The sequence below is a fragment of the Ursus maritimus genome, unplaced genomic scaffold, assembly GCF_017311325.1.
Source record: "Ursus maritimus isolate PB19 unplaced genomic scaffold, ASM1731132v1 scaffold_4, whole genome shotgun sequence".
Classification (NCBI taxonomy): Eukaryota; Metazoa; Chordata; class Mammalia; order Carnivora; family Ursidae; genus Ursus; species Ursus maritimus.
Window position 1 is genome coordinate 74,414,804 of NW_024426552.1, and position 26,251 is coordinate 74,441,054.

Here is a 26,251-nt window from a genome sequence, read left to right on the forward strand (position 1 = left end):
ATTACCTAGCTAAAGCAATTATTTCTATCATTAGATTTTTGAAATGGAATAAAAAACAAAGAAAGTCAAAGAAAATAGGGAAATATACTAGCTTCAATTGATATACTAAAAACCCAGCATAATACAATACTGTATATGAGAATAAAATTTAGCTCTGAGCTTCTTAGCAGCCAAGATGAAAAGGGCAATGTACTATATTATGCCGTCCTCAATGTCTGGTAAAATTAATTTTATAAATTTGTCAAGAGAAACAGCAATTACTTTCTATAACTGAATTATAAAAATAATTCCATATATGGGTCCTTTTACAAGTTATAGTAATAATATTAAGGAAAAGTAACATCTCCAGAGATTGTGAAATAAGAATGCAAAGTTGTTTTTCATGTAGCTTTTTTTTGACTTTCTCAAAATCTGACTACATTATATGGAAATGTGTAGGAATTTTCTAAAATAAAATTGAATTCTCATTAAACAGCCTGGTCCTTACATTTGAAGCACTGTAAGTCATTGGATTTAGTTTAATCCAGTAGTTTAAAAAATGCTTTCAAATTTTGTTTCAAAACTTTAATAGATTTTTTTTAAGATTTTATTTTATTTGTTTGTCAGAGAGAGAGAGAGAGCACGCACAAGTGCACAAGCAGGGGGAGCGGCAGACAGAGGGAGAAGCAGCCTCCTTGCTGAGCAAGGAGGCGGATGCAGGGCTTGATCCCAGGACCCTGGGATCTTGACCTGAGCCAAAGGCAGATGCTCAACCGCTTGAGCCTCCCAGGGGTCCTGAACACTTAATAGGTCTTTATTTTAAGGATATTCTTTTAATATGTTGTTCAGTTTTTTTAAAATTATTTATTTATTTGGTTTTGTAAAGAAAAAATAACTGAGTTGGCAAACACTTGAGGTAAATTTGGAGACTTTAGCAAATGCTACAAAAATGTCTGGTGTCACCATTATTAAACAAACAAACAAAAAACAAACAAACAAAAATCCCCCAAAAGACAAAAATCCTTACTGCTTCATAAAAGAATATTTAGTTTTTAGCCCATGAATTGTTGGTGTTTAGCCTGACGCACATGCCATACTCTAGTGACTTCCTTTTCCTCCAGCTAGTGTGTTTATGCTGCTAACTAAAACTTGAAAATTCTGCTGTGACCTAGAAACAGGATGTCTTTAGTACCTACTTACTCACTTGTCAGTTGGTAAGAAACCTCATATGGGGTTAAAGATTCTCTAAAGTTGCTATATTGTGAAATTTAAGTAAAGAGGCAAGGCAAAAAAAAACCAAAACAGCACTTAATCAAAATGTAATGCATGATGTTGGATGAATTCCATAAGTTAGGGTGGTGAAAGCAGAGAGAGAATTCCCTGCTTTATTGAATATGTGGATGTTTGAGTAGAAGAGAATGGAAATTACTTATCTTGGGCTAGATGTTTTACCCTGATTGTATAAAAAGACTTCAGAAGCTAGAAAGTGACCCTAAATATTCTATCTCAGAAGTGCAGTGTTCTTTATATTTTTGCACGTGCTTTACAATTTCCTTTCTTGCAAATGTCTTACAAGCTGTCCTACATTTCATATTCAGAATGTTTGAGCTTCATATTTCTCTTACTTCAGAAGACAGGGAACTTCGATATTTTCCCTAAACTATGTTTGGAAATTTTAGAGCTGTTTTCTTGTGTACTATGTGTCTGAATGGAGAGACATCACTAGAGTAAGAATAGGCAAAATGGGGAGAAAGAGAAAGGAATGGAAAAGAGAGAGGAAAAAGACAGGGTACTGACCCATGCTTGTCCTGTTTTTATTTTGAAAGTAAAAGCATTATCTCTTACCTGAGTTACTGCCATGTACTCTTGCCTGTTTCCAAAGATCTGTTCTCCACATAGCAGTCTGGTCATTTTATTTATTTATGTATTTATCTTAATATGTTACTTATTTGAGAGAGAGAGAGAGAGAGAGCCGGGGAAAGGACCGAGGGAGAAGCAGACTCCCCACTGAGCAGGAAGCCCGATGTGGGGCTCAATCCCAGGACGCTGAGATCATGACCTGAGCCGAAGGCAGACGCTTAACCCTATTTATTTATTTTAAAGATTTATTTATTTTATTTTATGTTAGAGAGAGAGCACATGCAAGCGGGGTGGGGGGGAGGGCCAGAGGGAGAGGGAGAGACAGAATCCCAAGCAGGCTCCGACAGAGGCCAATCCCCTCCCCCTACCCCCCATGCTCTCTCTCTCTAATAAATAAATAAAATCTTTTAAAAAAGAGAGAAGTTCTTCTAGAACCTTTCTGGAAAAAGTTTGCCTAACGGCAGAGATGAAGAAGTTATGCTAGAAAGTGAGTTGAGGCCAAATCCTGGAGGTTTTGAATGTCATAGTACATAGTTCTGGAATCTCTTTTGTGGTCAGTGGATAGCTGCTGAAGGTTTCTAAATAGTCAATGTGTCCTTTTGAAATGCTTCTTTATTACTCGCTATGGAAAACCATTAGTGCGTCAAAAGAATTTCATTCACTCACCAGTGGACAGAGTAACTTGTGAATGTCAGCAGGGTGTTGGTTTAATCAGCATTCATTTCTTTTTTCCATGCAGTATGACTGCCACGTACAGTCCTGCTTCTGGGCTGGCAGGAGAAAATGTTTGCCTTAGTTCTTCACAGCCTGAGATGAAATGACCCAGTGCGTCTTGAAGGCATCTGGCCATTATTTCTCCTATCTCAGTGGAACAGTTGGCTCCCTCCAAAGTTTGATACCATGTTGCCGTCAAATCATTCCCCTTTCCTCAGTTGCTCTTTATTTTGCAATATAGTTTTCTAATGTATAAAGTTACCCTCTCCTGTGGTTTATTTTATTTTGGTCTTCAAGGAAGTCCAGTGAGGAGCTTTTCAGGGCAATTTGCTTTTTGTTTGTTTCAATGAAGTGGTGGGTAGATCCTTCCTTAGCTGAAAACGAGTACTTACAAGGCCTTATAATAATCTCCATCCCGAAATACGGCATTATATGCAGCATACACGTGTTCACCTGGACTTTTCCTACCACTTCATAAGTATATACCTAATTTCTAAAGTAGACTACAAAGATATCAAGATTCCAGTTAAAATAATGGCTTGTTTTACAGACTTGGGCAGCCAATTCCAGTGTCTTGAACTGGCTCAGAATGATTTAAAAGTCATGGCCTGTTCCTGAATAAGTTTTATGGTTTAACCTTAAGTCATGGAATCTTCTTATTATTTATATTGGGGAAGATGATATGATGCTCAGTACTAGGTTGTAAATGGGGGGGGGGATAAAGGGAAAACATCAAATATGCAAAAAAACCAAAAACAAAACCAAAAACAGACCCTACAACTCTGGTAAAATTTAAGAAAAGGAACCAACTTGTCAACGATGGCTGACAGTTTTCAAGAGCTATTGAAACATATTCTTCATTGAAAATCAGTATCGGAAGCTCTCAGTGTGAATCGGTGACTTCGGAGAGGTGGTTATTAAACTGACATCCTTTTAGTCCGGTGGAGCTTATGAAGCATACTCACACGTAATACACTTTTTGATTTGTGTGTAAAAGATTTACTTATTAGAAGTTCTTTTTTCCTCTTTTTTCAGACATAGCATAGACCTCATCTATAGGCAAAGTAGGTGGAAAATAAACAGAAAGAAGTCATATGGGCCCTATTGTGAGAGAGCTCTACTAGAAAAAAGCGAACATACTCAGGGAGGTGCAAAGTATAGCAGAGTATGATCAGTGCCCATAGAGGAGTAGCGAGAAGATGGTATTGCTAGACTGGACTGGAGCTATGGTGTTGAAAACGGATCTCTTAGAGAGGCAGGATTTAGGCTTGACTTTATGGGATATGTTAGATTTCAACAAGAAAAGGCCAAGGGACAGAGGCTTTCTAGATCAGTGGAAAAGCCTGAGCAAAAGATGAAGGTAAGAAAGTGAAAAACATAAATTTATGTTCTATCCATTTTAACGGCTTGTGCTATAGAACCAGAGTCTATCAGTGCTGATCTGTGTTGTTCACGATCGATAGTTTTACTCTGAAGTGAAGACGGTTTTCACCAACCACAAAGACCTTACTGTAGCCTCGTGAATTATGTGTCCAAGGGAGTTATAGATTATACCATCATCATTTTTTCCCTTTTTTAATATGAATTTCAGAGGTAGAATTTAGCTATTCATCAGTTGCATATAATACCCAGTGCCCTCTTTAATGCCCTCACCCAATCATCCCTTCCCTCCACCCATCTCCCCTCCAGCAACCCTCAGTTTTTTCCTAGAGTTCAGTGTCTCTTGTGGTTTGTCTCCCTCTCAATTTTCATCTTATTTTAGTTTTTCCTTCCCTTCCCCTATGTTCATCTGTTTTAGTTCTTAAATTCCACATGAGTGAAATCATATGGTATTTGTCTTTCTCTGACTGACTTATTTCATTTAGTATAATACCCTCTAGTTCCACCCACATCATTGCAAATGGCAAAATTTCATTCCTTTTGATGGCTGAGTAATATTCCAGTGTGTGTGTGTGTGAGTGTGTGTGTGCATACATACATATATACACACACACACACTACATCTTCTTTATCCATTCATCTTATACCATCGTTATTTACATCTTTGAAATGAATAGATGATTTATAAATTATATTCTGTTGTTCATTTTTTAGGGATTTTAATGATTTCTGAAGCATGTTCTATATATATTACACAATTAAATCCTTCTGAAATCCTATGCAGTAGATGGTAGTGTGGGGGTTTTATGAGCTTTTTTTTTTTTTAAATATTTTATTTATTTATTTGACAGAGATAGAGACAGCCAGCGAGAGAGGGAACACAAGCAGGGGGAGTGGGAGAGGAAGAAGCAGGCTCCCAGCACTGCAGGGAGCCTGATGCGGGGCTGGATCCCAGGACTCTGGGATCACGCCCTGAGCGGAAGGCAGAGGCTTAAAGACTAGCCACCCAGGTGCCCCTGAGCTTTTTTTCCCCTTAAAGGAGAACTGAGTTATAAGTGTTATTAAATGACTTTTTTCAGGTTTACTTGATCAGTAAGGGTAAACACACACCTAATTTAGAACCTATTTTTTGTCCTCTATACCTATATACTCATCACCGTGTAGATGTCCATACAATTCATATTTAGTGAGTGAGAAGTTGAGAAAATGTAAATTAAGAAAGAAACCACATCCAAAAATTAGTGATTTTGACAGCCAAAATCATCCTGGGAGTACAGAATTGAGTTCATAGATAAAAATGCCAGGGAAAGGTGACAAGGCAAGATTTAATGGAAGGAAGGCCAGTAGCTAAGAGTATGCAAATTCAAGGGGAAAAGAGAAGGTTTTAATATTATTAGACAAAGTTAAGGATCTCAGATCTTAAAATAGGGCAGTTTTTGTTTTCTGTAGTGACGGCTAAGATTATTTATATATCACAAAATGGCGGTAACTGGGGACTTGGGAACTCAGTACTTCTATTTCTCACTAATACCTGAGTGGCAAGACTGTCAAAAACTGACTCCTTTGAATCTGATACGCTGTTCCACGATTTTATGTTTACTTTTTAATAACAATGAGTTTTCATGTCTTCATACTCCAAAATAGGTGAAACATTATTGGGATTTTACCATGAAAAAGATTATTAATATGAATATTCACTTTTCTGATACGGGGCAAACAGATCTGTCTGTAAACATTCTCTATGTCCAAAGCAAAGAGCGAAATGTCTTAAATCGAATAAATTTATTCCATTTTGTTAAAAAAATGCATCATTGCCCTACACGGAGAATAGTGTATTGTGTGGTTTAGGAGATTTTGTGGTGTCTATGTAGTGGTTATTAAAAATTCTTCCTTTTGTGTTAATGAGCATCAGAATTGTAAGTCTGGAATCAAATATTTCAATCAAAGGAGTGTGGTAAAGCATTTTGTGTGCTGTATTCAGCATTTCTTATGCACAGGAACAGTTTACTCCTTTTCGTTTTCTATTCTTCACATTCTAGAGCCTGATAAATTTGGTGGAGTGGGAGGTAGCCTCATTCCTGCCCTTTGGAAGGCCATAGGTTTGTTTCTACTCCCATCGTCAGGATTAAAGGCAAAAGGAACAAAGAGAAAAGAAAAAATAAAAGATAAAAATGTCAAAAATATGAATTAGAGGTGGCACAGCCTCGGCAGCTTTGTATTTTGATCAAGCATGCAACGAACAGAACAAGAAAGATTGAGTTTCCCAGAAATGCAGATGGCTCAGAAGAGAGTGGGAAAAGAATGAACTTGGAAGAGAGCACATGTAGCTGTGTTCACCAAGGCCTGAAAACCCACATGTCATTTTAGGAGCCGTGTTTATTAACCTCCCACTGGATAGTATGGAGATCGCGTATAGTAAAGGTGAACCGGAAGCTGGCCCCGCCACTTTGGCCGTTAGCCCTTGGACTACTACTGAGCCAGGTTAGAAGCCTTTGCCTTCATTTTGTCCTCTTTCTTCCTCCGTAGCTTAACCAGCTGGAAAAGGCGGTGGAAGCAGCTCACACATTTTTCATGGCCAACCCTGAGCACATGGAAATGCAGCAGAACATCGAGAATTACAGAACCATGGCGGGCGTCGAAGCACTCCAGTTGGTAGACCTAGAAGCCAGACCACATCTGGTGAGCACCGGGGACCCTTGCCCTAACCAGAAGGAGCTGTCTGTTCCTAAATTTCACCGGACTCAAAGCAGATTCCTGTGAATGGGCATTTGAGGTTGATTCTTGATTTCTAATACAATAACAGTTTTATGCTTTCAGAGTTCTCAGATAAAATATTGTCAATATCAGGGTTGAAAAAATTGAGAGAAGGTGAAAATGCCCTTAGAAAAGCAGTATGATATGGTGAAAAGTAGAACATGATATAAACATCTGTCACCCCCTCTGAACCTCAGGGCTACCTCCACCCCTTTAGTTTTACACACGGGAGTTGAAGCCAGTATGAATTGCTCAGGTCACACATGGTTTCCCAGCTCCCAGTCCGTTGGTTTTCCATTGTACCTGTACTTTTCAAATTCTGCTATTTTAAAGCTATATAATTTTTCACTCAAATGAAAGCTTAATTGAAATCACAAGAAGTTGGAAGGGCTTTTTTTTTTTTTTTAATTGAAGATGTCACTATTCTTGACATGTGACTTCCAAGATGATTGAAGAACAAGATAAGAGAAGATTTTAAATATAAGCCTTTTATTATATTATTTATTATTATTATTATTGTTATTAAATTGGGCCAGGCCTGGAAAATGGGTGTGTCATGGCCACCCACATCCATCTACCCAGACTTTGTTGCATGCCCATACCTCTATTCAGGTGGGGTTAGAAAATACTGTCTTGCATATTTGTGCTCAGGAAGAATATAAAATCGACTGGTGCCACAGCATTCAGCTTGCTCAGTAACTCCATTCTTATTTATAATTCTCTGAAGTCAGGGAAGTTACTTTTTATCTCTCAGTAAAACCCTTCATTATTCTTCCATAACACAAGAGCCCAGTGCCCCTCCGCCCAAATGATCCTGAGTCTGCCTGAATCTTGCTATTTAAGTGCCCCATATATATATATATTTGTGCTTCTTTGCAGGAAAGTTACAGTGCAGGAGTTAAACATTATGAGGCTGATGACTTTGAGCTTGCTATCAAGTACTTTGAGCAAGCTCTAAGAGAGTATTTCAGTGAAGATACTGAGTGCAGAGCCCTGTGCGAGGGGCCTCAGAGATTTGAAGAATATGAATACTTAGGGTACAAAGCTGGTCTCTATGAAGCCATTGCAGGTAAAGCTTATTTTTTTCCTCTATTTATTTCCTGATTATAGGAAATGCAGTCTGCAGAACTATTCTAACAATACACAAGTATAAACTGTAAAAAATGAAAGATATACTAACCCATCCTATCTCCTGTAAATAAATCTACCTAGTTTATATTTTGGGACGGTGCTCCCAAACTTTTTCAGATGCATATGTAAATGTTTCGGTATTTATTTATAATTATTATTTCTTTTTTATAAAAATGAGACATGCTGTGAACACTGATTTTGAGCATATTTTTGTTTTTGTTTTATTTTATGCTTAACAATATAGTGTGGACTTCTTCTCATGTAAGTAGTACACGTACATCTACCGTATTGCATTGAATGGTTGTGCGATATTCCAATGTAGGGGGAAAGCTTAATTAATTTGCCCAGCCCCCTTACTGATGAATATTCAGGAAGTTACGGGTTTCCATTTTTATGAACAATGTCGTAGTGAATACTTTTGTATAGTTTTCTTCAGTTACTTAAAAGAGGATTTTATTATCTATGAGAATATAATATGTATTACAGAGTGTCATTTAAAATTGTAGGTAATGTGAATTATACATTAATTGGGGAGAATAGCTAGTTAACCATTTATGATGGGAAGCATATGAAAAACATACAAAAATAAATTCTATTTATGTTAATAATATAGGTGTGAAAATAAAACTGTTGGAAGAAATGCAAGAGGGGCGCCTGGGTGCCTCAGTCGCTAAAGCCTCTGACTAGAGATTTTGGCTCAGAGCTTTATCTCAGCGGGGAGTCCACTTGAGGTTTCCCTCCCTCCCTCCCTCCGCCCCTCCCCCCACCCCTGCATCCACTTGTGTTCACACTCTCTCTTTCTCACTCGCTCTTTAAAATAAATGAATAAATCTTTAAAATAAAAGAAGAAGAAAATGCAAGAGAGTATGTGTATAATGGGAGGAGAGGAAAACCAGTTCTTAGCATGGCAAAAGACAAGAAATATGAAGAAAAGGGTAGACCTTATTTAAGATTTGAAATACAAAAAATACAATAAATGAAGCCGAATTACAAAATGACAAGTGGGAAAGTTGCAAAACATTTACAAACAGTTAATATCCATAATATTTAAGCAGAACCTGTAAATTATTATTAGTAGTAGTAATTTATTTCTGGTTTATTGTCAGTCATAATAATAAACAGCATTTATATAGCAGTTAAGATATACAAGGCATTTTACATATTTATGTATCCTTTAATCCTCTAAACAACTTGTAGGTGGATGGTAGTGTTATCCACCATCTTCTCCTTTTTTTAAATGAGGAATTTATACCTCAAAGCAATGGGATTAAGGTGAAGCTGGGAATCAAATTGATGCTTTTCTCAGTCTAGGGTGCATATTTTAAGGTCTACATAATTGAAAAATGGGCAAAGGATAATCTGTTCAGTACTAAATGTTAGAACACCATATGCACTCAACAGATATTTGTTTAAGTTATAACTATATTAATAAAAAGCAACAATGTTCGACCTCACCTATACCTGTAGAATGGCAAATTAAGGAAGGGGGTTTGCTCTCCCCAAATGCCGGTGTTTTCAGTCTCCATGAAAAGCATCCCTCACCTAGCAGTTCAAACCAAGTCTCAAAGAGTTATCTTCCAATCCAACATTTCCCTTAATTCCTATTCTCCTTTGATTTGTTACCAAACTCCGATAGGTGCTACCTCCTGAGAGCATGGAAGATTCCTCGGTTCTCTCCACCACTTTTGCTACCAGCCTGGTTCAAATCCACAGTGTATTTTAACAGAGCCACTGTGATAGCCTTCTTGCTGGTCCTTGTGTTCTGATGAGGTTTTACACTGTAGGCAGACAAAATGGTCTTCTAAAAAAAAATGAAAGTATGTTCACAGAACACCCCCCCACACACCTGCCAAAGGCTTCCATTGCATTTGGAGTAAAACCCAAAACCTTTAATAGGACTTTCATGATTGTGCACTTGTGTATATTTTCATCCCTTCTCTTTCTGTCTCTTTGATCCACTCCTGTGGCGTTTCCTGGAAATGACATGTTCATTTCCACTCACAGACTTTGAAAATTGTTGTTTTCTTCTATCACTTGCTTAATGTCCTATCTTCTTAAGTGCTTAATCCTCAGCTCCTAAGTATATTGAATGGCAAAGAGTAGGTGCTTAGTAAATATTTATTAAATGAATGAGTGGAAGGAGAAAAAGAAGGGAAGGAAGGAAGGAAGGAAGGAAATGACATATCCATCAATCACATTTCAGATGAAAAGGATTCATAATACTCTGTTTTGAAAATGTAGGTCATAGAGGGACAATTAGGAAACATCTTTCAAAATTTAGATTAAGAAGTAGATTGAAAATCAATTTGTTGGGTGACCTATTTGCCACATACTCAATTACCCAAAACCAACTCAATTCATCTAAAATCAGTACCAGTATTTGAATTATTGAGAATTTTTTTTTCCCAAAGATTTTGTTTTGCTAGGCCTCTGGCAGAGTAATTTCCCTGCGTTTTTGTGAGCACTGCTCATTTGAATGTCAATTTTATGTGTGTTTCACATTTCAACTATTAAGTATTTCTTTACTCAATCTTTTATTCTGGAATGCTTTTCCTTCATTATAGTTTATTAGCTTGTAGTTGTATAAGGATATGTGCCCTGTCTCCACGCCTCCATCTCCTCTATATCGGCCTCCAAACGGCTTTGGCAGATGTCCTCCATCTGATTTAGGAAAACTGACAGATTCCCACAGAATAACATTTAGTGATTTGCTCGAGGTCACCATAGCTTATTGGTTGCTGGAAGAATAGAGATCTCCTAACTCGGGCTCTTAATCTTTAATACAACTATCACCACCATTACCCCCACTTCCAATAAAGAAAATTTTTAAAAAGTCTTGGCTCCTGAAGCTCAGTCAAATATTATATATTACAGAAACATGACAAGTCTTCTCAAGAATTTGATGCTTACCCAATTTATTAAGAGAAGGAAATTTTAAAAAGTATTCCCACACAAGTGTCTTGGATCTCAAACGTTTTAAAATATAGTAATTGCACAATAACACTTGATATAGAAAGGAGACAAGAAATACAACTTATAAAATGTGTTATCCTAACTCTGTAAATTCTTGTCTGGTTCAAAACTGTTCTAGGGGGTGCCTGGGTGGCTCACTCAGTTAAGCATCTGCGTTCAGCTCAGATCATGATCTCAGGGTCCTGGGATTGAACCCTACATCTGGCTCCCTGCTCAGCAAGGAGTCTGCTTTTTCCTCTCCCTCTGTACCTCCCCCTGCTTGTGTTCTCTCTCTCTGTCAAATAAATAAATAAAATCTTTTTAAAAAAAAAACGAAAACCCCCACCAAACTGTTCTAAATTAAAAGTGAAACTGGCTTTTATTTATTTTTTTAATTCTTTTTTTTTATTATGTTCAGTGGTAGTGTTCAGTGATTCATTATTTGCATGTAACACCCAGTGCTCATCATAACATGTGCCCTCCTTAACACCCATCACCCAGCTACCCCCTCCTTTCACCTCCCATCCCCTGAAATCCTTAGTGTGTTTCCCAGGGTCCATAGTCTCTCATGGTTCTTCTCCCTCTCTGATTTCTCCCCCTTCAGATTTGTCTCCCTTCCCCTATGGTCCTCTGTACTGTTCCTTATGTTCCACATATGAGTGAAACCCTATGCTAGTCTGTTAGTCTTTCTCTGCTTGAGTTACTTTACTTAGCATAAGCCCCTCCAGCCCCATCCAAGTCCATGCAAATGGTGGGTATTCATCCTTTCTGATGGCTGAATTAAAATACAAAATGGGGATGCCTGGATGGCTTAGTCAGTTAAGCATCTGCCTCTGGCTCAGGTCATGATCACTGGGTCCTGGGATCTAGTCCCACGTGGGGCTTCATTGCTCAGCGGGGAGTCTGCTTCTCCCTCTGCCTGCTGCTCCCCCTGCTTGTGCTTTCTCTCTTTCTCTGTCTCTGACAAGTAAATAAATAAAATCTTTAAAAATAATAATAAAATAATAAAATACAGAATAAATTACGAAGCGAGACTATTTGAATTTTAGAGTTAGAAGAACATTAAAAATACAAATGGCTTCTCAATGCGGTTATTTATTACCGGCTGTGCTTGGTGACGCCCTAAAGAATGTCGTTTTGTCACTCTCTTTTCGTTGCTCTTTGTATCTCCTGTTGAAAAATACCTTCATTCAGACTTTGGGTTCTTACTGGGTGTGTTTTCCACTTCTTCCTTTTGCTTGTCATTTGGAATTAGGAGGAGTGTGTGTTAGAAGGTAAAGAGGAATGCCAATGGCCAGCTAACTAGGAGAAAACAGTTGGAGATTGTTTGTCGTTTTTGTAAGAAATAAAACAGCTATTTATTGGCTATTTATATAGCTGTTTATTTCTACATGCTAAACAAATAAGCAGAACTCATTCTTCCCCTCCCATCCTCCAGCTGCAGTTAAGAACCAATGGATTGTAGGGATTCTGTCCGTGGTGCTATGTTGGATTGAGTTAGCCAGGTCCTGCAAAAACTGGCCCATTTGCCTACACACCAGAAGACACACACGCCTTTTCTGTTGTGCTCTTGGGTCCCTCTTCAAGTCACCAAGAGACAAGCCAAACTCTGCCCAACAGAGAACCTTTGAGAGGATGCAGTTTGGTAAATTAAAATGTAATCATGAAGTCAGACGATTTTATCGTCATTCTCAAGAGAGCCTACTCTGCCCAAGCATGAATAAAATCTTCTCTTTCTGGAGAAGACTATCTCCATTTTCATTGTAAAAAAACAAGTTGAGGGGCGCCTGGGTGGCACAGCGGTTAAGCGTCTGCCTTCGGCTCAGGGCGTGATCCTGGAGTTCCGGGATCGAGCCCCACATCAGGCTCTTCCGCTATGAGCCTGCTTCTTCCTCTCCCGCTCCCCCTGCTTGTGTTCCCTCTCTCGCTGGCTGTCTCTATCTCTGTCGAATAAATAAATAAAATCTTTAAAAAAAAGAAAAAACCAAGTTGGGGCAAAACGTAGGAAGTGTTTGCTTCTCTTGGTCGTTAGCTACTTTCGTTTGCTCAGCTCATGCATGGATGAGCGAGAGCCCAGAGCTAAAGGGAGCGTGACAACCCTACACTTGAGAATCCTCACCTGTTTACAGCGAGAAGGAGGGGGACAAAGAAAGGGGAACAAAGAGAAAGAGGCAGAATGTGTATCTAAATTCTTGAGCTTTCCTCCATATCCCGTTTTACCAGTCCCTATGTGGCAGGATTTCCAGTGTTCAGGGGATGGACTATTTTGTAGCTGGGTGGAATAGATTCCTGATCAATAGATGTAAAATATATATATATATATATATATAGCTATATATATATAGTTATATATATAGTTATATATAGTTATATAGTTTCTATTTCCCCTTAGGAAAAGTTCTTGAAAATGTTAACAAGGAGAAAAAGCTCCCCATATGCAGGGCAGCCCTTTCTCTCAGCTACTCCTTAGCATAACCAGGATCTGAACTTCTGATCCCGACACTTCGAGCCGCCCAAAGCATCCAAAGGGAGGCCCCGGAGTTCTGAAATAGGAAAGGCATCTACTCAGATGGGCACGGGTGGGCTGAGATGGCCTGCGTCACTTTCAGGAGACGTAGACAAAGGGGAACAGCAGCGGAAAGCGCTGTCTGGAGGAAAGGCCACGGTCACAGGGTTTGGAATCGATCTACTCCTCAGTACTCTCGGGATCACTGACCAGGAGGCCTTGGCAAGACACTTCCTTCCTTTGTGAAGGTTTCTGCTCATGAAGCGAAGATAATAGATGGCTCTAAGGGTGTGTCGGGGTGAGGAATGCCCTGTGTCACTGTGCTCTGACCTTGAAATCTGGATGCTCCAGCCCGCGGAGGGACCCACCCTCACTCTTGTCTTCCAGATCACTACATGCAGGTGCTGGTCTGTCAGCACGAATGCGTGAGGGAACTTGCCACTCGCCCTGGCCGCCTCTCCCCAATTGAGAACTTTCTTCCCCTGCATTATGACTACCTACAGTTTGCCTACTATCGAGGTAAAGCGTGGATCGTCCCGGGAGACCCTTGGGGAAGGGGTGTTGTTCACCATTACAGACATTGAATTTTCCTCTGCATTTCCCACTTTACCACTGAGGCAATGGGGGTTTCTGGGCTTTTTTCTTCCTCTCACATCACTGCACCTCGGGCCAAGGAGAGTAGGTGAAACCACAAGTGGGCAAATGCTGTGATAATATCCTGAATGTTATACTAGACTGACATTTTACATGATTTTTAAATTTAGTTTTTCAACTTAACTTTAAAAGGTCATATTTTCAGAGGTTCAAAGACAAAATATTACAAAAGCCTCCCTCTCTTCCTTTTTTTTGCAACCCAGTTTCATGCCCTACAACTCAATGTCCGACTTATGTTTCTTTAAAACACACACACACACACACACACACACACACACACACACACACACACTCCCCAACTTATTCCCCCCTCTTACACACAGAATGTAGCATGTTACATACACTGTTCTTTACGTTGCTTTCTTCACTTAATAACATATATGACTGGGGAGGGGGCGCCTGGGTGGTACGGTTGGTTAAGTATCCAGTCCTTGATTTTGGCTCAGGTCATAATCTCAGGGTCTGAGATCGATCCCCACATCAGATTCTGTGGTGTTTGTGGAGCCTACTTAAGATTCTCTTTCTCCCTCCCCTCGCTTTCTCTCCAATAATAATAATGATAATAATAATAAAGATAATAATATGTCGGGGGTGCCTGGTTGGCTCAGGCAACTCTTGATCTTAGGGTTGTGGGTTCAAGTCCCATGTTGGGTGTAGAGATTACTTAAAAATAAAATCTTGAAAAGTATTTTTTTAATATGTTGGACCTATGAAATTACCATTTGCTTAGGTCAGTAAAGACCAAATTTTGGCGATTTGTATGGTTTAACCTAATTGTATTGGTACATGGAGATCTTCCTCATTAGTTTTTCTTTATATCCACGTATCATTGTACTATAATTTATTTTATGTGTCTCCTTACTTATGGGGATTGTGTTGTTAGTAACTGTTTGGTATTTCAATCAAGGATCAAATGAGTAATATTTTATGTAAGTTAGTTCATATCCACACATGAATATCTATAGAATAAATTTCTAGAAGTACAATTGCTGTGTTGAATCGTTTGTTCATTTAAAATTTTGATGGATGTTGCCAAATTTTCTTCCATATGTAGTACATTTTTCATTGCTCATCAACAGAATATATTGTGAAAATTTTAGATATTTCCCAATCCATTAGGTGAAAATTTTTATCTCAGTAGTTTTAATTTCTATTTATCTAATTGAGAGAGATTGAGCATCTTTCCTTATGATTAAAAGCAATTGATAGAATTGGGATTGCTAAAATCGGTTTTAGATACCATGTTGTCAAACTCAGTACAAAAACAGAATTAGCTCCCAAAATTCTGCTCTGCTTATCTGTATTAAATAATGTAAGTTGTCAACCGACATCTTCAGGCAGAAACTTTAAATAATTGGTACAAAACATCTAGCCCCAAAGCAGACCAAAGATAGTACCTTTTAAACAGCTGAAATCATGTCCTTCCTTTTGTGTGTGGCTATTTTTTTGAAGTGTAATGAACACAGAGTGTTAAATTAGGTTCAGGTGAAGAACATAATGATTCAACAATCCTGTACAGCGCTCAGGGTTCATCACGATAAGTGTAGTCACCGTCTGTCACCAAGCGAAGTTATTAAAGTCTTATTGACTGTATTCCTTATGCTGTACTCTTCCTCTCTGAGATTTTTTATAACTGGAAGTTTGTACTTCTTGATCCCCTTTATTTCCCCCATCCCCTCACCTACCTCCCTTCTGGCAACCATCAGTTTGTTCTCCGTATTTGAGATTCTGGTTTCATGTGTGACTATTTCTGTGTATGCTATTAGGCCTCACCTTATCTTCTGTCTTACTCATGTTTAATGCTGACCTCTCACAGACATGTTGAAATATTTCTTAAAAATCCTCTAGATGGGGGGGGGGGGCTGCCTGGGTGTCTCACTCCGTTAAGCCTCTGCTTTCGGCTCAGGTCATGACCCAGGGTCCTGGAATCAAGGCCCGCATGGGGCTTCCTGCTCAGCAGGGAGTCTGCTTCTTCCCCTCTCTCTGCCTGCCACTTTCCCTGCTTGTGCTCTCTCTCCTTCTCTCTCTCTCAAATAAATAAATAAAATCTTAAAAAAAAATAAATTTAAAAAAAATCCCCTAAATGCACCTAGCCTGACTTTAATGCTACAACTCCTTGGTCTTTCAGTTGGTGAGTATGTGAAAGCCTTGGAGTGCGCCAAGGCCTACCTTCTCCTCCATCCGGATGATGAGGATGTCCTAGACAATGTGGATTACTATGAGAGTCTCCTGGACGACAGCAGTGACCCAGCATCCATTGAGGCCAGAGAGGTGAGACCAAGGTCCTGAGAAGCAGCTGCGTTCTGCTAGATGCTCTGGGCAGAATTGGTAAAAATGTAGCACCGCTCTTAAAGATATCTAGCCATTGAGTCAAGGTTCTAGAATGCAGTTCTTTTGTACTTTAATTATCAGTGCCAGAAGCATAGTTTTCTCCTACACGAGAGCTTGTGAAAGTCTGTTGAGATGGAGACTTTTCTGGCAGCTGTGAATATTTTTTTTAGCTCATTTGTCACTGTCTATTGAAAAATATTTCTACTTGAACATTTATCATATTTCTTAACTGTTATTTAAATATAAACTTTCATTCATTTTTTTTTTCCCTCTAGGATTTGGCAATGTTCGTGAAGCGTCATAAAATGGAATCAGAACTAATAAAATCAGCCGCAGAGGGTCTGGGATTTTCATACACAGAACCGGTAAGAGCAAAGAGAAAAGAGGAAATGTGTTTTAAAAGAATTCTCAGTGAACTTCTTATGTATGATTTTATTTCCCAGCTTGATTTACTGAAGATTCTTTTTTTAATTCCATTTGCCAATTCTATTAATGTATTATTTTTAAAAAAATCTTTTATTATGTTCAGTTAGCCAACATATAGTTTACTGAAGATTCTTATCTCCTGCCTTGTATTAACGAAACCTGCGGAGGTGGGCGTGGGATTTTACTCAATATATGATAGACATTAAAGGACTTTAATAGATCTCCATATAACTGAGATCCAAAGTCAAAAGCAAATATATTTGGGGGAGAAGGAAGTGTTTGTACCTGATGCATTTGCCTCAGGATTGTTTTATGTCTTAAATTCTGGACACAACATTTTGTATTTCTCTTGCACTTTTTAAAAACTAAAAAGATTTTGTACAGAACAAAATCAGCCTCAGTTGTACTATTCATCATGCTGACTTTTCTCAACTTGTCTGTGTTGACTTTTAGTCGTTCTTCGTATGAAGACATACCTTTTGCCCAGCTAGTACAATGGTATTGATAGATTTCTGTTCTGATTTTTATTTAAGGTGTCATAAGCAATTTCTACATTTTTACAGTTTTTAAAATGATTTTTAACTACATATATAGAATTGATGTGCAATAAATAAACTGTTTTCCTGACACTGAACATTTGATTCGTTTCTGATTTTTTTCTACCATATTTAATGCAAGAAGCATTTTCTCTCTGTATTGAACTATGGCCTTTGAATAAATTACCAGGAATGGGATTATTCTGCCATCAAAGGATATGAGAAGTTTTAAAGTTCTTGAAATTACTTTTCTAAGAGAGTTTTCTGATACCTTCACTGATTCTCGAAATGCATTAAAGTACCAGGTTACTATAAATATCTCAGCAATGAGAAATAACATTAAAAAAATCGTTAGTGTTTTTTTATGTACAAAATGGTATATCATTGTTGTTTTAATTTGTATTCCTTTGATGACCAACAAATATAAACTTTTCATATATTGTCATTAATTACTTTTCCTGTGATTTGAATTATCTGGACATTCCTTTTTTTCATTTATCTGTTAGCTAACTATGTAAGTTCTTTACATGTGTACCTGTCATATTTTTATAAAAAGCACTATTTGTGATATATCCTATTTGTAACATTTTTTCATTTATGTCTTAGTTATGTCATGTTTTTATTGGCATATTTTAAAAATTAAGATAATTTTTAAGTATAATAATTCTAAATAGCATTACTAGTATGCTTATACCCGGCCCTATTTAATAAAAATTTTTTAAATTGTATTCTCCCAGGAGACTTCAGAAAAAGTTACTTTATGATTCTGCACAGATGATTAATCAAGTTGGACTTTTTTTTTGTTTTATTCACAAAACATAAGGGAGTTGGACTGAATGACCTTTTAAGTGTCTTCCTGACACCAAATTCCAAATCACTTCTTGGACAGAAAATATAAATACTTCAGCTACTCCCATGCTATTTTTAAAAACCCATTTGTGCGTCATGTCGTCTTTGTCAACATTGCATTGGCAATTTTGCTTTTCTTTTTATTAATTAAAAATATTGTATCTTAATACGGTGTGCAAGTTTCCTAATGTTTTAGGTCTTTTGAGTGTTTTAAATGTATATTTTCTTTCTGTACTTTATGTTTTAGTGACAAAGATACTGAGGTGTTTTTTTTTTTTTTAATTTAAAACAGAATTATTGGATCCGATATGGAGGACGACAAGATGAGAATCGGTGAGTTCTTCATTCAGAATACAATCCATTTACTTTTAATGAGAAGAAATACTTAGAGTCATACCTGTTATAAGGACCTTCGCTTTATGAAATAGGCAAAAAGGGACAATTAAATGAGTTCCGCACTGGGAAGTAGGAGCTCAGCCTTCTGGTCCCAGTTCTTCCTCTCCGTCTGTGTGCCCTTGAGAGCTTTGTCTTCCTTTCCTGTCTTAGTTTTCCCTCCAAGTAAGGGGTTGGATCAGGTGATCTCTGAAGGTGACACATTCTGTGGATTCTGTTTTTGATTAATAGAATAGAGCTTAGTTTTTCCTTGTTAATGCTGAATTCCCTTACCGCGTTTGAAAACAGGAAGTTCAGAAAGCTTCACTGCAAACTAAATTATGAGGTGTCACTAACTCAGTCAGAAATGAAGAGACCTCATTTTTTTTTAAATGGTAGAAGTAAAAAATCAATTTACATGGTATGAGCAGTTCGAGGAATCACAGAATGTTGGAGTTACATGTTTGAGCTGACCTGGTCCAGCCTGTTCACCTTCAAATTCAGAAATTGAGGTTCTGACAAGGCAGAGGACTCTTTGCAAGTGTCACCACAAGGGACTGGTGGATCAGGATCTTCCTATTCCAAATCTTGTGGTCTTTCACTAGACAACAAGGCCGCAATCCCGGGTGGCCTAAAATTATTACAAGAGATCCAAGAGTGGACATGCACAGCTGGATTTGTTCAATCTGTGTATATTGAAAGGATAGCATGCTGTGATCTGTATGTTTGCCACGTTTGAAACTTGTGTCTTCTTTCTTGGAATAGTCGGGAACCTCTATCCAAGGTCATGGTTTATTTCAGTTCAACCATTGTTTGGTGATGCACTCTGTGCTCAAGACAAAAATACAACAGTTTGAGCATTTTAAAGATGCACGTGATAATTTTTTTCTGCTCTTTTGAGACTTAATGTCTAATCTCAAGGGGGTGAAGTTAAGGATACAATTAACTGTAAAAAAAGCTGCTAAGAAGACTACCTGAGTAAGGTGCCCTTTGCCTTTGAACTTCCTTATTCAGTGGGAAATTCCATTTCAACTGTTTTTAATGGGCAGGGTCCCTTCAGGAGTGAACGTGGAAGGGGCAGAAGTTCACGGATTGTCAATGGGGAAAAAGTCATCACCCAAGATAGATCGAGACTTAAGAGAGGGTAAGTATCTGTGCACTTTTACTTAATAGGAGGGAAAGGAAGAGGTGGGAGTTGGCTAGTTGTTATTTAAATTAAGGCAGGGCCCACTTTCTCTGGAAACTAAAGAATAGGACTAAGCTACTATATTTCATAACATTCTGAAAGCAAGGCTTAAAAACAATGTCTCAGATTTGTATATCATCACCTTTGGTTTCCAATGAAAATGCTTCCAAATTTCACTCCCTCATCCATTTCCCACAGGAATCCTGTGAGCTAGGCGGGGACTGAATGATCAGTTGAGGACCTGAGGCTTGGAGAGGTCATGGGGTCTTCTGTCACCTAGTGAGGGAGTGCTAGCTAGTGCAGACTAGACCGCGCATCAGAGGAACTTGAAGAGACGAGTCACATGGCTATTAGATGAGTTCATCTACGGTGCATGAGGCACCTCCATCTGAGCAGGACTCTGAGTGACAAGTAGAAGGGAGGGGAGGGAGCCGTTTTAGTGGATCAAACAATGGAACAAAGGCACAGAGATGGAGAGAGCAGAACATTATATACCTACATCAGATCAGAATTCATGGAAACATATGTAGAGTGTTGTCAAAAGTAGTTTTTAAATAGAGCTATACATTGTTATCATAATAAATTATTTGACAATAGTGGTATTAACTCGGTAGTAATCCTTAACAGTTATTACGGTATCTATATATTTTATAATTTCTCAGGCAAATTAACACACAGTTCATTTGAATACTGGAAGCATCTCATGTGAGACAAGTGCCCCCATTTCACAGGCAAGAAAACTGAGGCTCGTAGAGATACAGTGACGCATCTCATAACTCATAACAGGTCGGGTAGGCATTCAAACCCAGGCTCTTGAATCCAGATCCCACTTTCTCTTACTCACCTGGAGATGGAACATAAAAGTGTCTAGAGATCCAAAATGTACCTTTTCTTGATTAAATAATGGCAAGATAAGAAAATTTCAAAAACCTGCATTGAGAAGAAGTACAGTACTCCTTTCCCCAACAAGAGAGTGCGTCAGCACATTCCTCTAGCTGATTTGAAAACTTCTGGCTCTCTGCAGCTCTCACATTTCCCAGCCCTTTCCTTCCTCAGCTTCCAAGTCAGTTTGAGGCAGTAAACAGGATAAAATGCTCATCTGATCTGACCTGGACCTCAGTTCCTAGCCACAAAGCCCAAGCTGTTCTACAAATGCCAGAGAGTTGCATGGTCAGCCAGAGTTTGTGTTGCTTTTTAAGCTGAGAAATCACCCAGGAAGTACGTGCCAATAAGCCAGCACTTTGCTGTGAAGGTTTGGGAAACTCCAGGATGGTTGCCAAACTTCAAAGCTTTTTTTTTTTTCCCCCTGGCTCCCCAGGACCCTGCTGTGCAGTAGTGGACTGGGGGAAGGCTGATACGAAGAGTAGAGCAGGAGACTCTACAGGACGGGGAGAGACCGTGATTGGCTGGGCACCAAAGTCTATTATTTCTGTAGAATTTGCTTAGTTGAATGGGCTGCTGCATCTTAGGATGGTCTCTGGGAAACCACTGGAAAGCCTTCTGTGGAGTCACTAGTGATCTAAATAGTTTCTAAATTAAGAACAGTGGTAGGCAGAGGCAAAGTTCCCAACCAGAAAACGCTTTCCTGTCTTAGTCTGGCTGAAAGCAGATGTCAGGGAGGCAAGAAAGGATGCGTGCTTCACAGAGTAGAATGTAGCCAGCTTTTCTCCTCTTCCACAGAGGGTTTGCCATCTGCCCTGGTTACCCAACAGTAATTAGTAGTACTCACACTGGACAGCTCGAAAGCACTAGGGGAGCGACCCAGACGGACTCCAGTCCCCAGAATATGCATATCGTCACACTAAAAACACCCGTCACTTATCCATTCTCCTTTCAACCACCAGTTTCCAAAGGTCCTGCTCCGTAATCATCCCAGTCAGTAGAGTAGAAATAACATTGAACTTGGAATCAGGAATCCGAGTGTCAAGGATTGGTCAGTCTGATGTGCTGTGGTGTGATGGACACCTGGAGACTTGAGGTCTCTGGGCTCGGTGATCCTCAGCTGGAAAAGAAGACTAGCAACTTTCAGCCGAGGAACGGTGTGAAACGTCTTCTGTAGACCTTAAAGGGCTGGGCTCACCCAAGGGCTTGTTGCTTAGCACACCCTGGGGCGACGTGTGTGACGCTGTAATATTTATGGTAAAATGTGGCTTCTTGCCATGTGAGCCACAGGCGGTGAGCACAAAGGAGTATTTTCCTAGACGATCCCTCTGTACTGCAGCTGGAGAGTCAGAGGCCGGCACATACTTTATGAATGAGAGAAGAATTAAGTTGTTTAGCTAAATCTCCTTGAGCTGTGGTTAGGAGTTGGCCGAAGCCATCCCATCAGGCCCCAGGAACCACAACTTATTGGACTACGGTTTTATTTTTATTTTAATGTTTTCCTCTGTCTGGTGTGCTACCAGTCATTTGTAGGCTGGTAGACGTGCGTGTTTCAATGGCAGGGTTTCTTTTTCCTTCTTCTTCTTCTTTTTTTTTTTTTATAGCAAAGAACTTTTTTAATACTATTTTTTTATTATATTATGTGAGTCACCATACAGTACATCCCTAGTTTTTGATGTAAAGTTCAGTGATTCATTACTTGCGTATAAGACCCAGTGCACCATGCAATACGTGCCCTCCTTACTACCCATCACCAGCCTATCCCCTTCCCTCACCCACCTCCCCTCTGAAGCCCTCAGTTCTTCCTTCTTCTTCTTTTTTTTTTTTCCCTTTTGGTTAGCGGGTGGGTAGTTGGTTGTTTTTTTTGAAATGCATGAGTGGGAAACCTCTGTATAAAGCTCTGTGCTCTTGGGGCGCCTGGGTGGCACAGCAGTTGGGCGTCTGCCTTCGGCTCAGGGCGTGATCCCGGCGTTATGGGATCGAGCCCCACGTCAGGCTCCTCCACTGTGAGCCTGCTTCTTCCTCTCCCACTCCCCCTGCTTGTGTTCCCTCTCTCGCTGGCTGTCTCTATCTCTGTCAAATAAATAAATAAAATCTTTAAAAAAAACAAAAAACAAACTCTGTGCTCAGTGGTGATAATGTTAAGTACATGAAAGGCAGGTTTCTGGCACAGATTCTCCTGAACCTATGAGTGGGTAGGTAGTTGAGACTCGTGTGGCACTCTGTCCCTTCCCCTGATCTTTGTACGTTCCATGTGGTGTGACTGGGGGAACTGGCAATATCCCCGTAGCCCTTTTTAAAATATACTCCTTTATGTTTATTAAGATGCCTCAGTCAGAACTTAACACGATAGACCAGGCATATGTTACTAGAATACTAAATAATCAACGTAGGAATAGCAAATACTTCCATAGAACTGAAGAATGGTAGGCATTTTCCTAAATGTTTCAGTTGTACTGTTAAAGTAGTCTTTTGAAAATAAGGTAAGTATATTTAAAGTTCATATACTCTCAAGAGAGGAAAGGAAAAAATCTGACACAGTACAAACCAACCCGGTTCACTAGACCCTTGGTCTGTCATCCATTTCTGTTTGACTTTTGTATTAGAAAATGCTCTTCAGTGAACCGACAAGTATCTTGCCTTGCTTTGTGAAGGAACATCTCTTTTACCTTTCTAAGTGGGAATGGAATATGCAGTGTACTTTTCCAAATATTTGAGAAACTGCCTCAATTTGGCTATGGATTTTTTTTAAAGGTTTTATTTATTTATTTATTCGACAGAGATAGAGACAGCCAGCGAGAGAGGGAACACAAGCAGGGGGAGTGGGAGTGGAAGAAGCAGGCTCATAGCAGAGGAGCCTGATGTGGGGCTCGATCCCATAACACCTGGATCACGCCCTGAGCCGAAGGCAGACGCTTAACCGCTGTGCCACCCAGGCGCCCCTGGCTATGGATCTTAATCAGCTATGTAAATTAGAGCAACTTTTCCCAAACAACCTGTGTTGTATGTTAAGAGGTCCTGTTGGGGAGAGGATGAGTCTACTGGTTTTTTATTGCTACCAAAAAAAACCCCCCAAATCACAAATGTAGCAGCTTACAATAACATACATTCACTATCCCACAGTTTCTGGGGGTCAGGAATTTGGGGGTAGCTTGGCAGGGTCCCTTGCTTCAGGGTCTGTGACAGGCTTCCCTCAAGTTGTTGATCAGGGCTGCTGTCTCTTCTAAGGCTTGACTGGAGAACTATCTTCTTCCAAGCTCAGATGATAGAATTTGGTTCCTAAAGTCTTCGTGGACAGTGGTCCTCAGTTCCTAGTTGATTGCTGGCTGGAGGAGACCTCATTCTTTGCTGTGTGAGTCTGTCTAATGCAGTGACATACTGCAGTGTAAGCTGAGAGGGCAATAGGCTGAGTCCTCTAGCAAGATGGAAGTTGTAGTCTCATGTCATACAATCACAGAAGTGATATCCCATCCCCTTTGCCATATTCTGTTGTTAGAAGCAAGTTCTGGTCCCCACTCACACTTGAGGAAAGCAAATTGCACAAGTCCATGAATCCCAGGAGGCAGTGATCATTAGGGGGCCATCTTAGAGTCTCTGGGCCATAAGAGAGGAAGGAGGGAAGGAGGGAGGGAGGGAAGGAAGGAAGGAAGGAAGGAAGGAAGGAAGGAAGGAAGGAAGAAGGAAGGAAGGAAGGTTGGCTTTTGTGCTTGATTTAGGGTGAGAACTGCTTCATACTGTATTAATATTCAGGATATTCATAATGCCTGTTCACATACTGAAAGTTCAAGAAGTCCTCTTAAAATCTGTGTAACCTAGTACTTCCCAAACACATTTGATCAAGAAACTCTTTTTTCATCAAAAACTGTCTGCGAAACAAAGGCAGAGAAACACTGAATTGTGTGTGTGTGTGTGTGTGTGTGTGTGTATTTTTTTCTATTCATCCAAAAGATTGGTACTAAAACTATACCTTGTGGTTATATTGCTGGGATTCAAGAAATTCTGTATTTATAGATTTTGATAACAATCTTAAAAATATGAATAAGGGCAACTAGTGGGTCATGTAAATAACCACCTGATAGCAAGTCCCACCATGAGATTTCACCCCATGGTGAGTGAGGCGACTATCCCATTGGCACCAGTTAGTGATACTTCGGTGGGTAAAGACTAACAAGAAATGAATTCGAACAAACTTATAAATAATGTGTCAGGAGCAGATAAAGGTCCAAATTTATCATGGCACACTACGACTTCATAGTAATTTCAGTAGAGAAAAGTAGTAGTGCAATGAGTCATTACACACCAAAAATACTATAAAGAATGCTGGCTCAAAGAATCTGGGCCAGATCAGTGAGTAGAACATTCATGTGGAATGTAGCTTTTCGGTTTCTGCAAAAGAACATTAACCATTTCATTAATATTAACTTGAATTTAGTTAGTTTTATGGTCTTGCTTTTATTTAATCTTATAAATTGCTTTTGGTATTATAGTTATACGAATCTCTAAAGATAAATAAATATGGCACTCATAGTTTTATAATTGCAAGTACGGGAGTAAAATTGTGGTAAAGTAATGTATCGGCACTGCCGCTCCTTAGGGAACTTTTCCTTTAACAGATAACCATGTATTATGAAAGATCGGGAAACACTGTCTCTTTATCTTAATACTCCATGAATTGTGGGCTGTAGTGAATCTTTCATCGTAACGGGACTATTAATAAGCTTGGTGCTGTTCCTTAGTTTCACTAATTCGTTCTTAAAGACTAGAGGGGACATCAATTTCAGTTGGGTTTCTTCTTCCTTCATGTGTTTTATGCCCGAGTGTTAGTGATCATTGCTTACTGGGGGAAGAAGGGAGCAGCTGAGCTTCCCCCCTTGCCTCCCTCCAGGGAGAACTGTCGTTACTGACAGACACCTGTCAGGTCCCTTAGGAGTCTTATAAAGAGCAGAAAAATTTTTTTCCTTTCTGTTCAGTTTTTTAGTTCAAGCTGGTTGCACTGTTACATCTGAAGCTTTCCTCACCAGCAGGGCCTTTGTCTTTCAGTCCTATCCTCGGTGAGGAAAGAGCCTGGTCAGGTCTAGATTTTGTAATTAACTACCTAAAGCATGATCCCAAAGCATCACCTTCTGAAAAGCGCGCATGGGCTAATCTCATAAAGTTGTGATTTGTATCCAGAGAGAGCAGGTGCCTGTAGGAAAACTTCCCATGCAAAGAAAGAGATAGAAAGATTTGCCTAGAGAATGGAGAAAAATAAATATTCCACAAACAAGACCACCTAGAGTCAGTTAGGTGGCAGGAAGGAGACTAGGAAGGAGTTAGCTGGCTTGGGTGTGGCTGTTCTGAGGGTGCATTTACCAGCTGAGTTTTCTAGTGAGGATATTTCTCTCCATACCAGTGAGACTGAGGTGTGTATGTCACGTGTGGGGGCACAAACATGTGATCAAGTAATGTGATGTTGTAACAGAGTTAGGACCAAGGGTTGTGGAAAAGGACGTGTGCAGTTGCCAAGAGAATTCTGGAAGGTCTTCTCCGAGCAGCACCCTGTGAGATTCCCAGCCTGCTTTGCAGGATCATCGCTGGAATCAACCGAAAAGATAGTGTGTCAAACCCACAACACTATACAAATGTGATACCATTATTGTGATGTTATGGAGAAACCTGGTCGTCAGACATCTGCCTTTGTCCTGAATCCATATTGTACTTAGCAAGCATTCTTAAGTATTCATGAACGAACTGATTCTC

The 26,251-nt window shown here is 39.4% G+C and overlaps 1 protein-coding gene across 1 annotated transcript in view; it reads left to right on the forward strand.

Moving 5' to 3' along the window:
* P3H2 (prolyl 3-hydroxylase 2) overlaps positions 1-26,251 on the forward strand; it is a 154,460-nt gene that overhangs the window by 115,764 nt on the left and 12,445 nt on the right. The window contains exons 2-8 of the mRNA XM_040621449.1: positions 6,460-6,612; positions 7,567-7,756; positions 13,664-13,795; positions 16,059-16,201; positions 16,537-16,626; positions 18,365-18,405; positions 19,494-19,588. Coding sequence (XP_040477383.1) covers positions 6,460-6,612; positions 7,567-7,756; positions 13,664-13,795; positions 16,059-16,201; positions 16,537-16,626; positions 18,365-18,405; positions 19,494-19,588 — 844 coding nt within the window. The remainder of the gene's footprint in view (positions 1-6,459; positions 6,613-7,566; positions 7,757-13,663; positions 13,796-16,058; positions 16,202-16,536; positions 16,627-18,364; positions 18,406-19,493; positions 19,589-26,251) is intronic.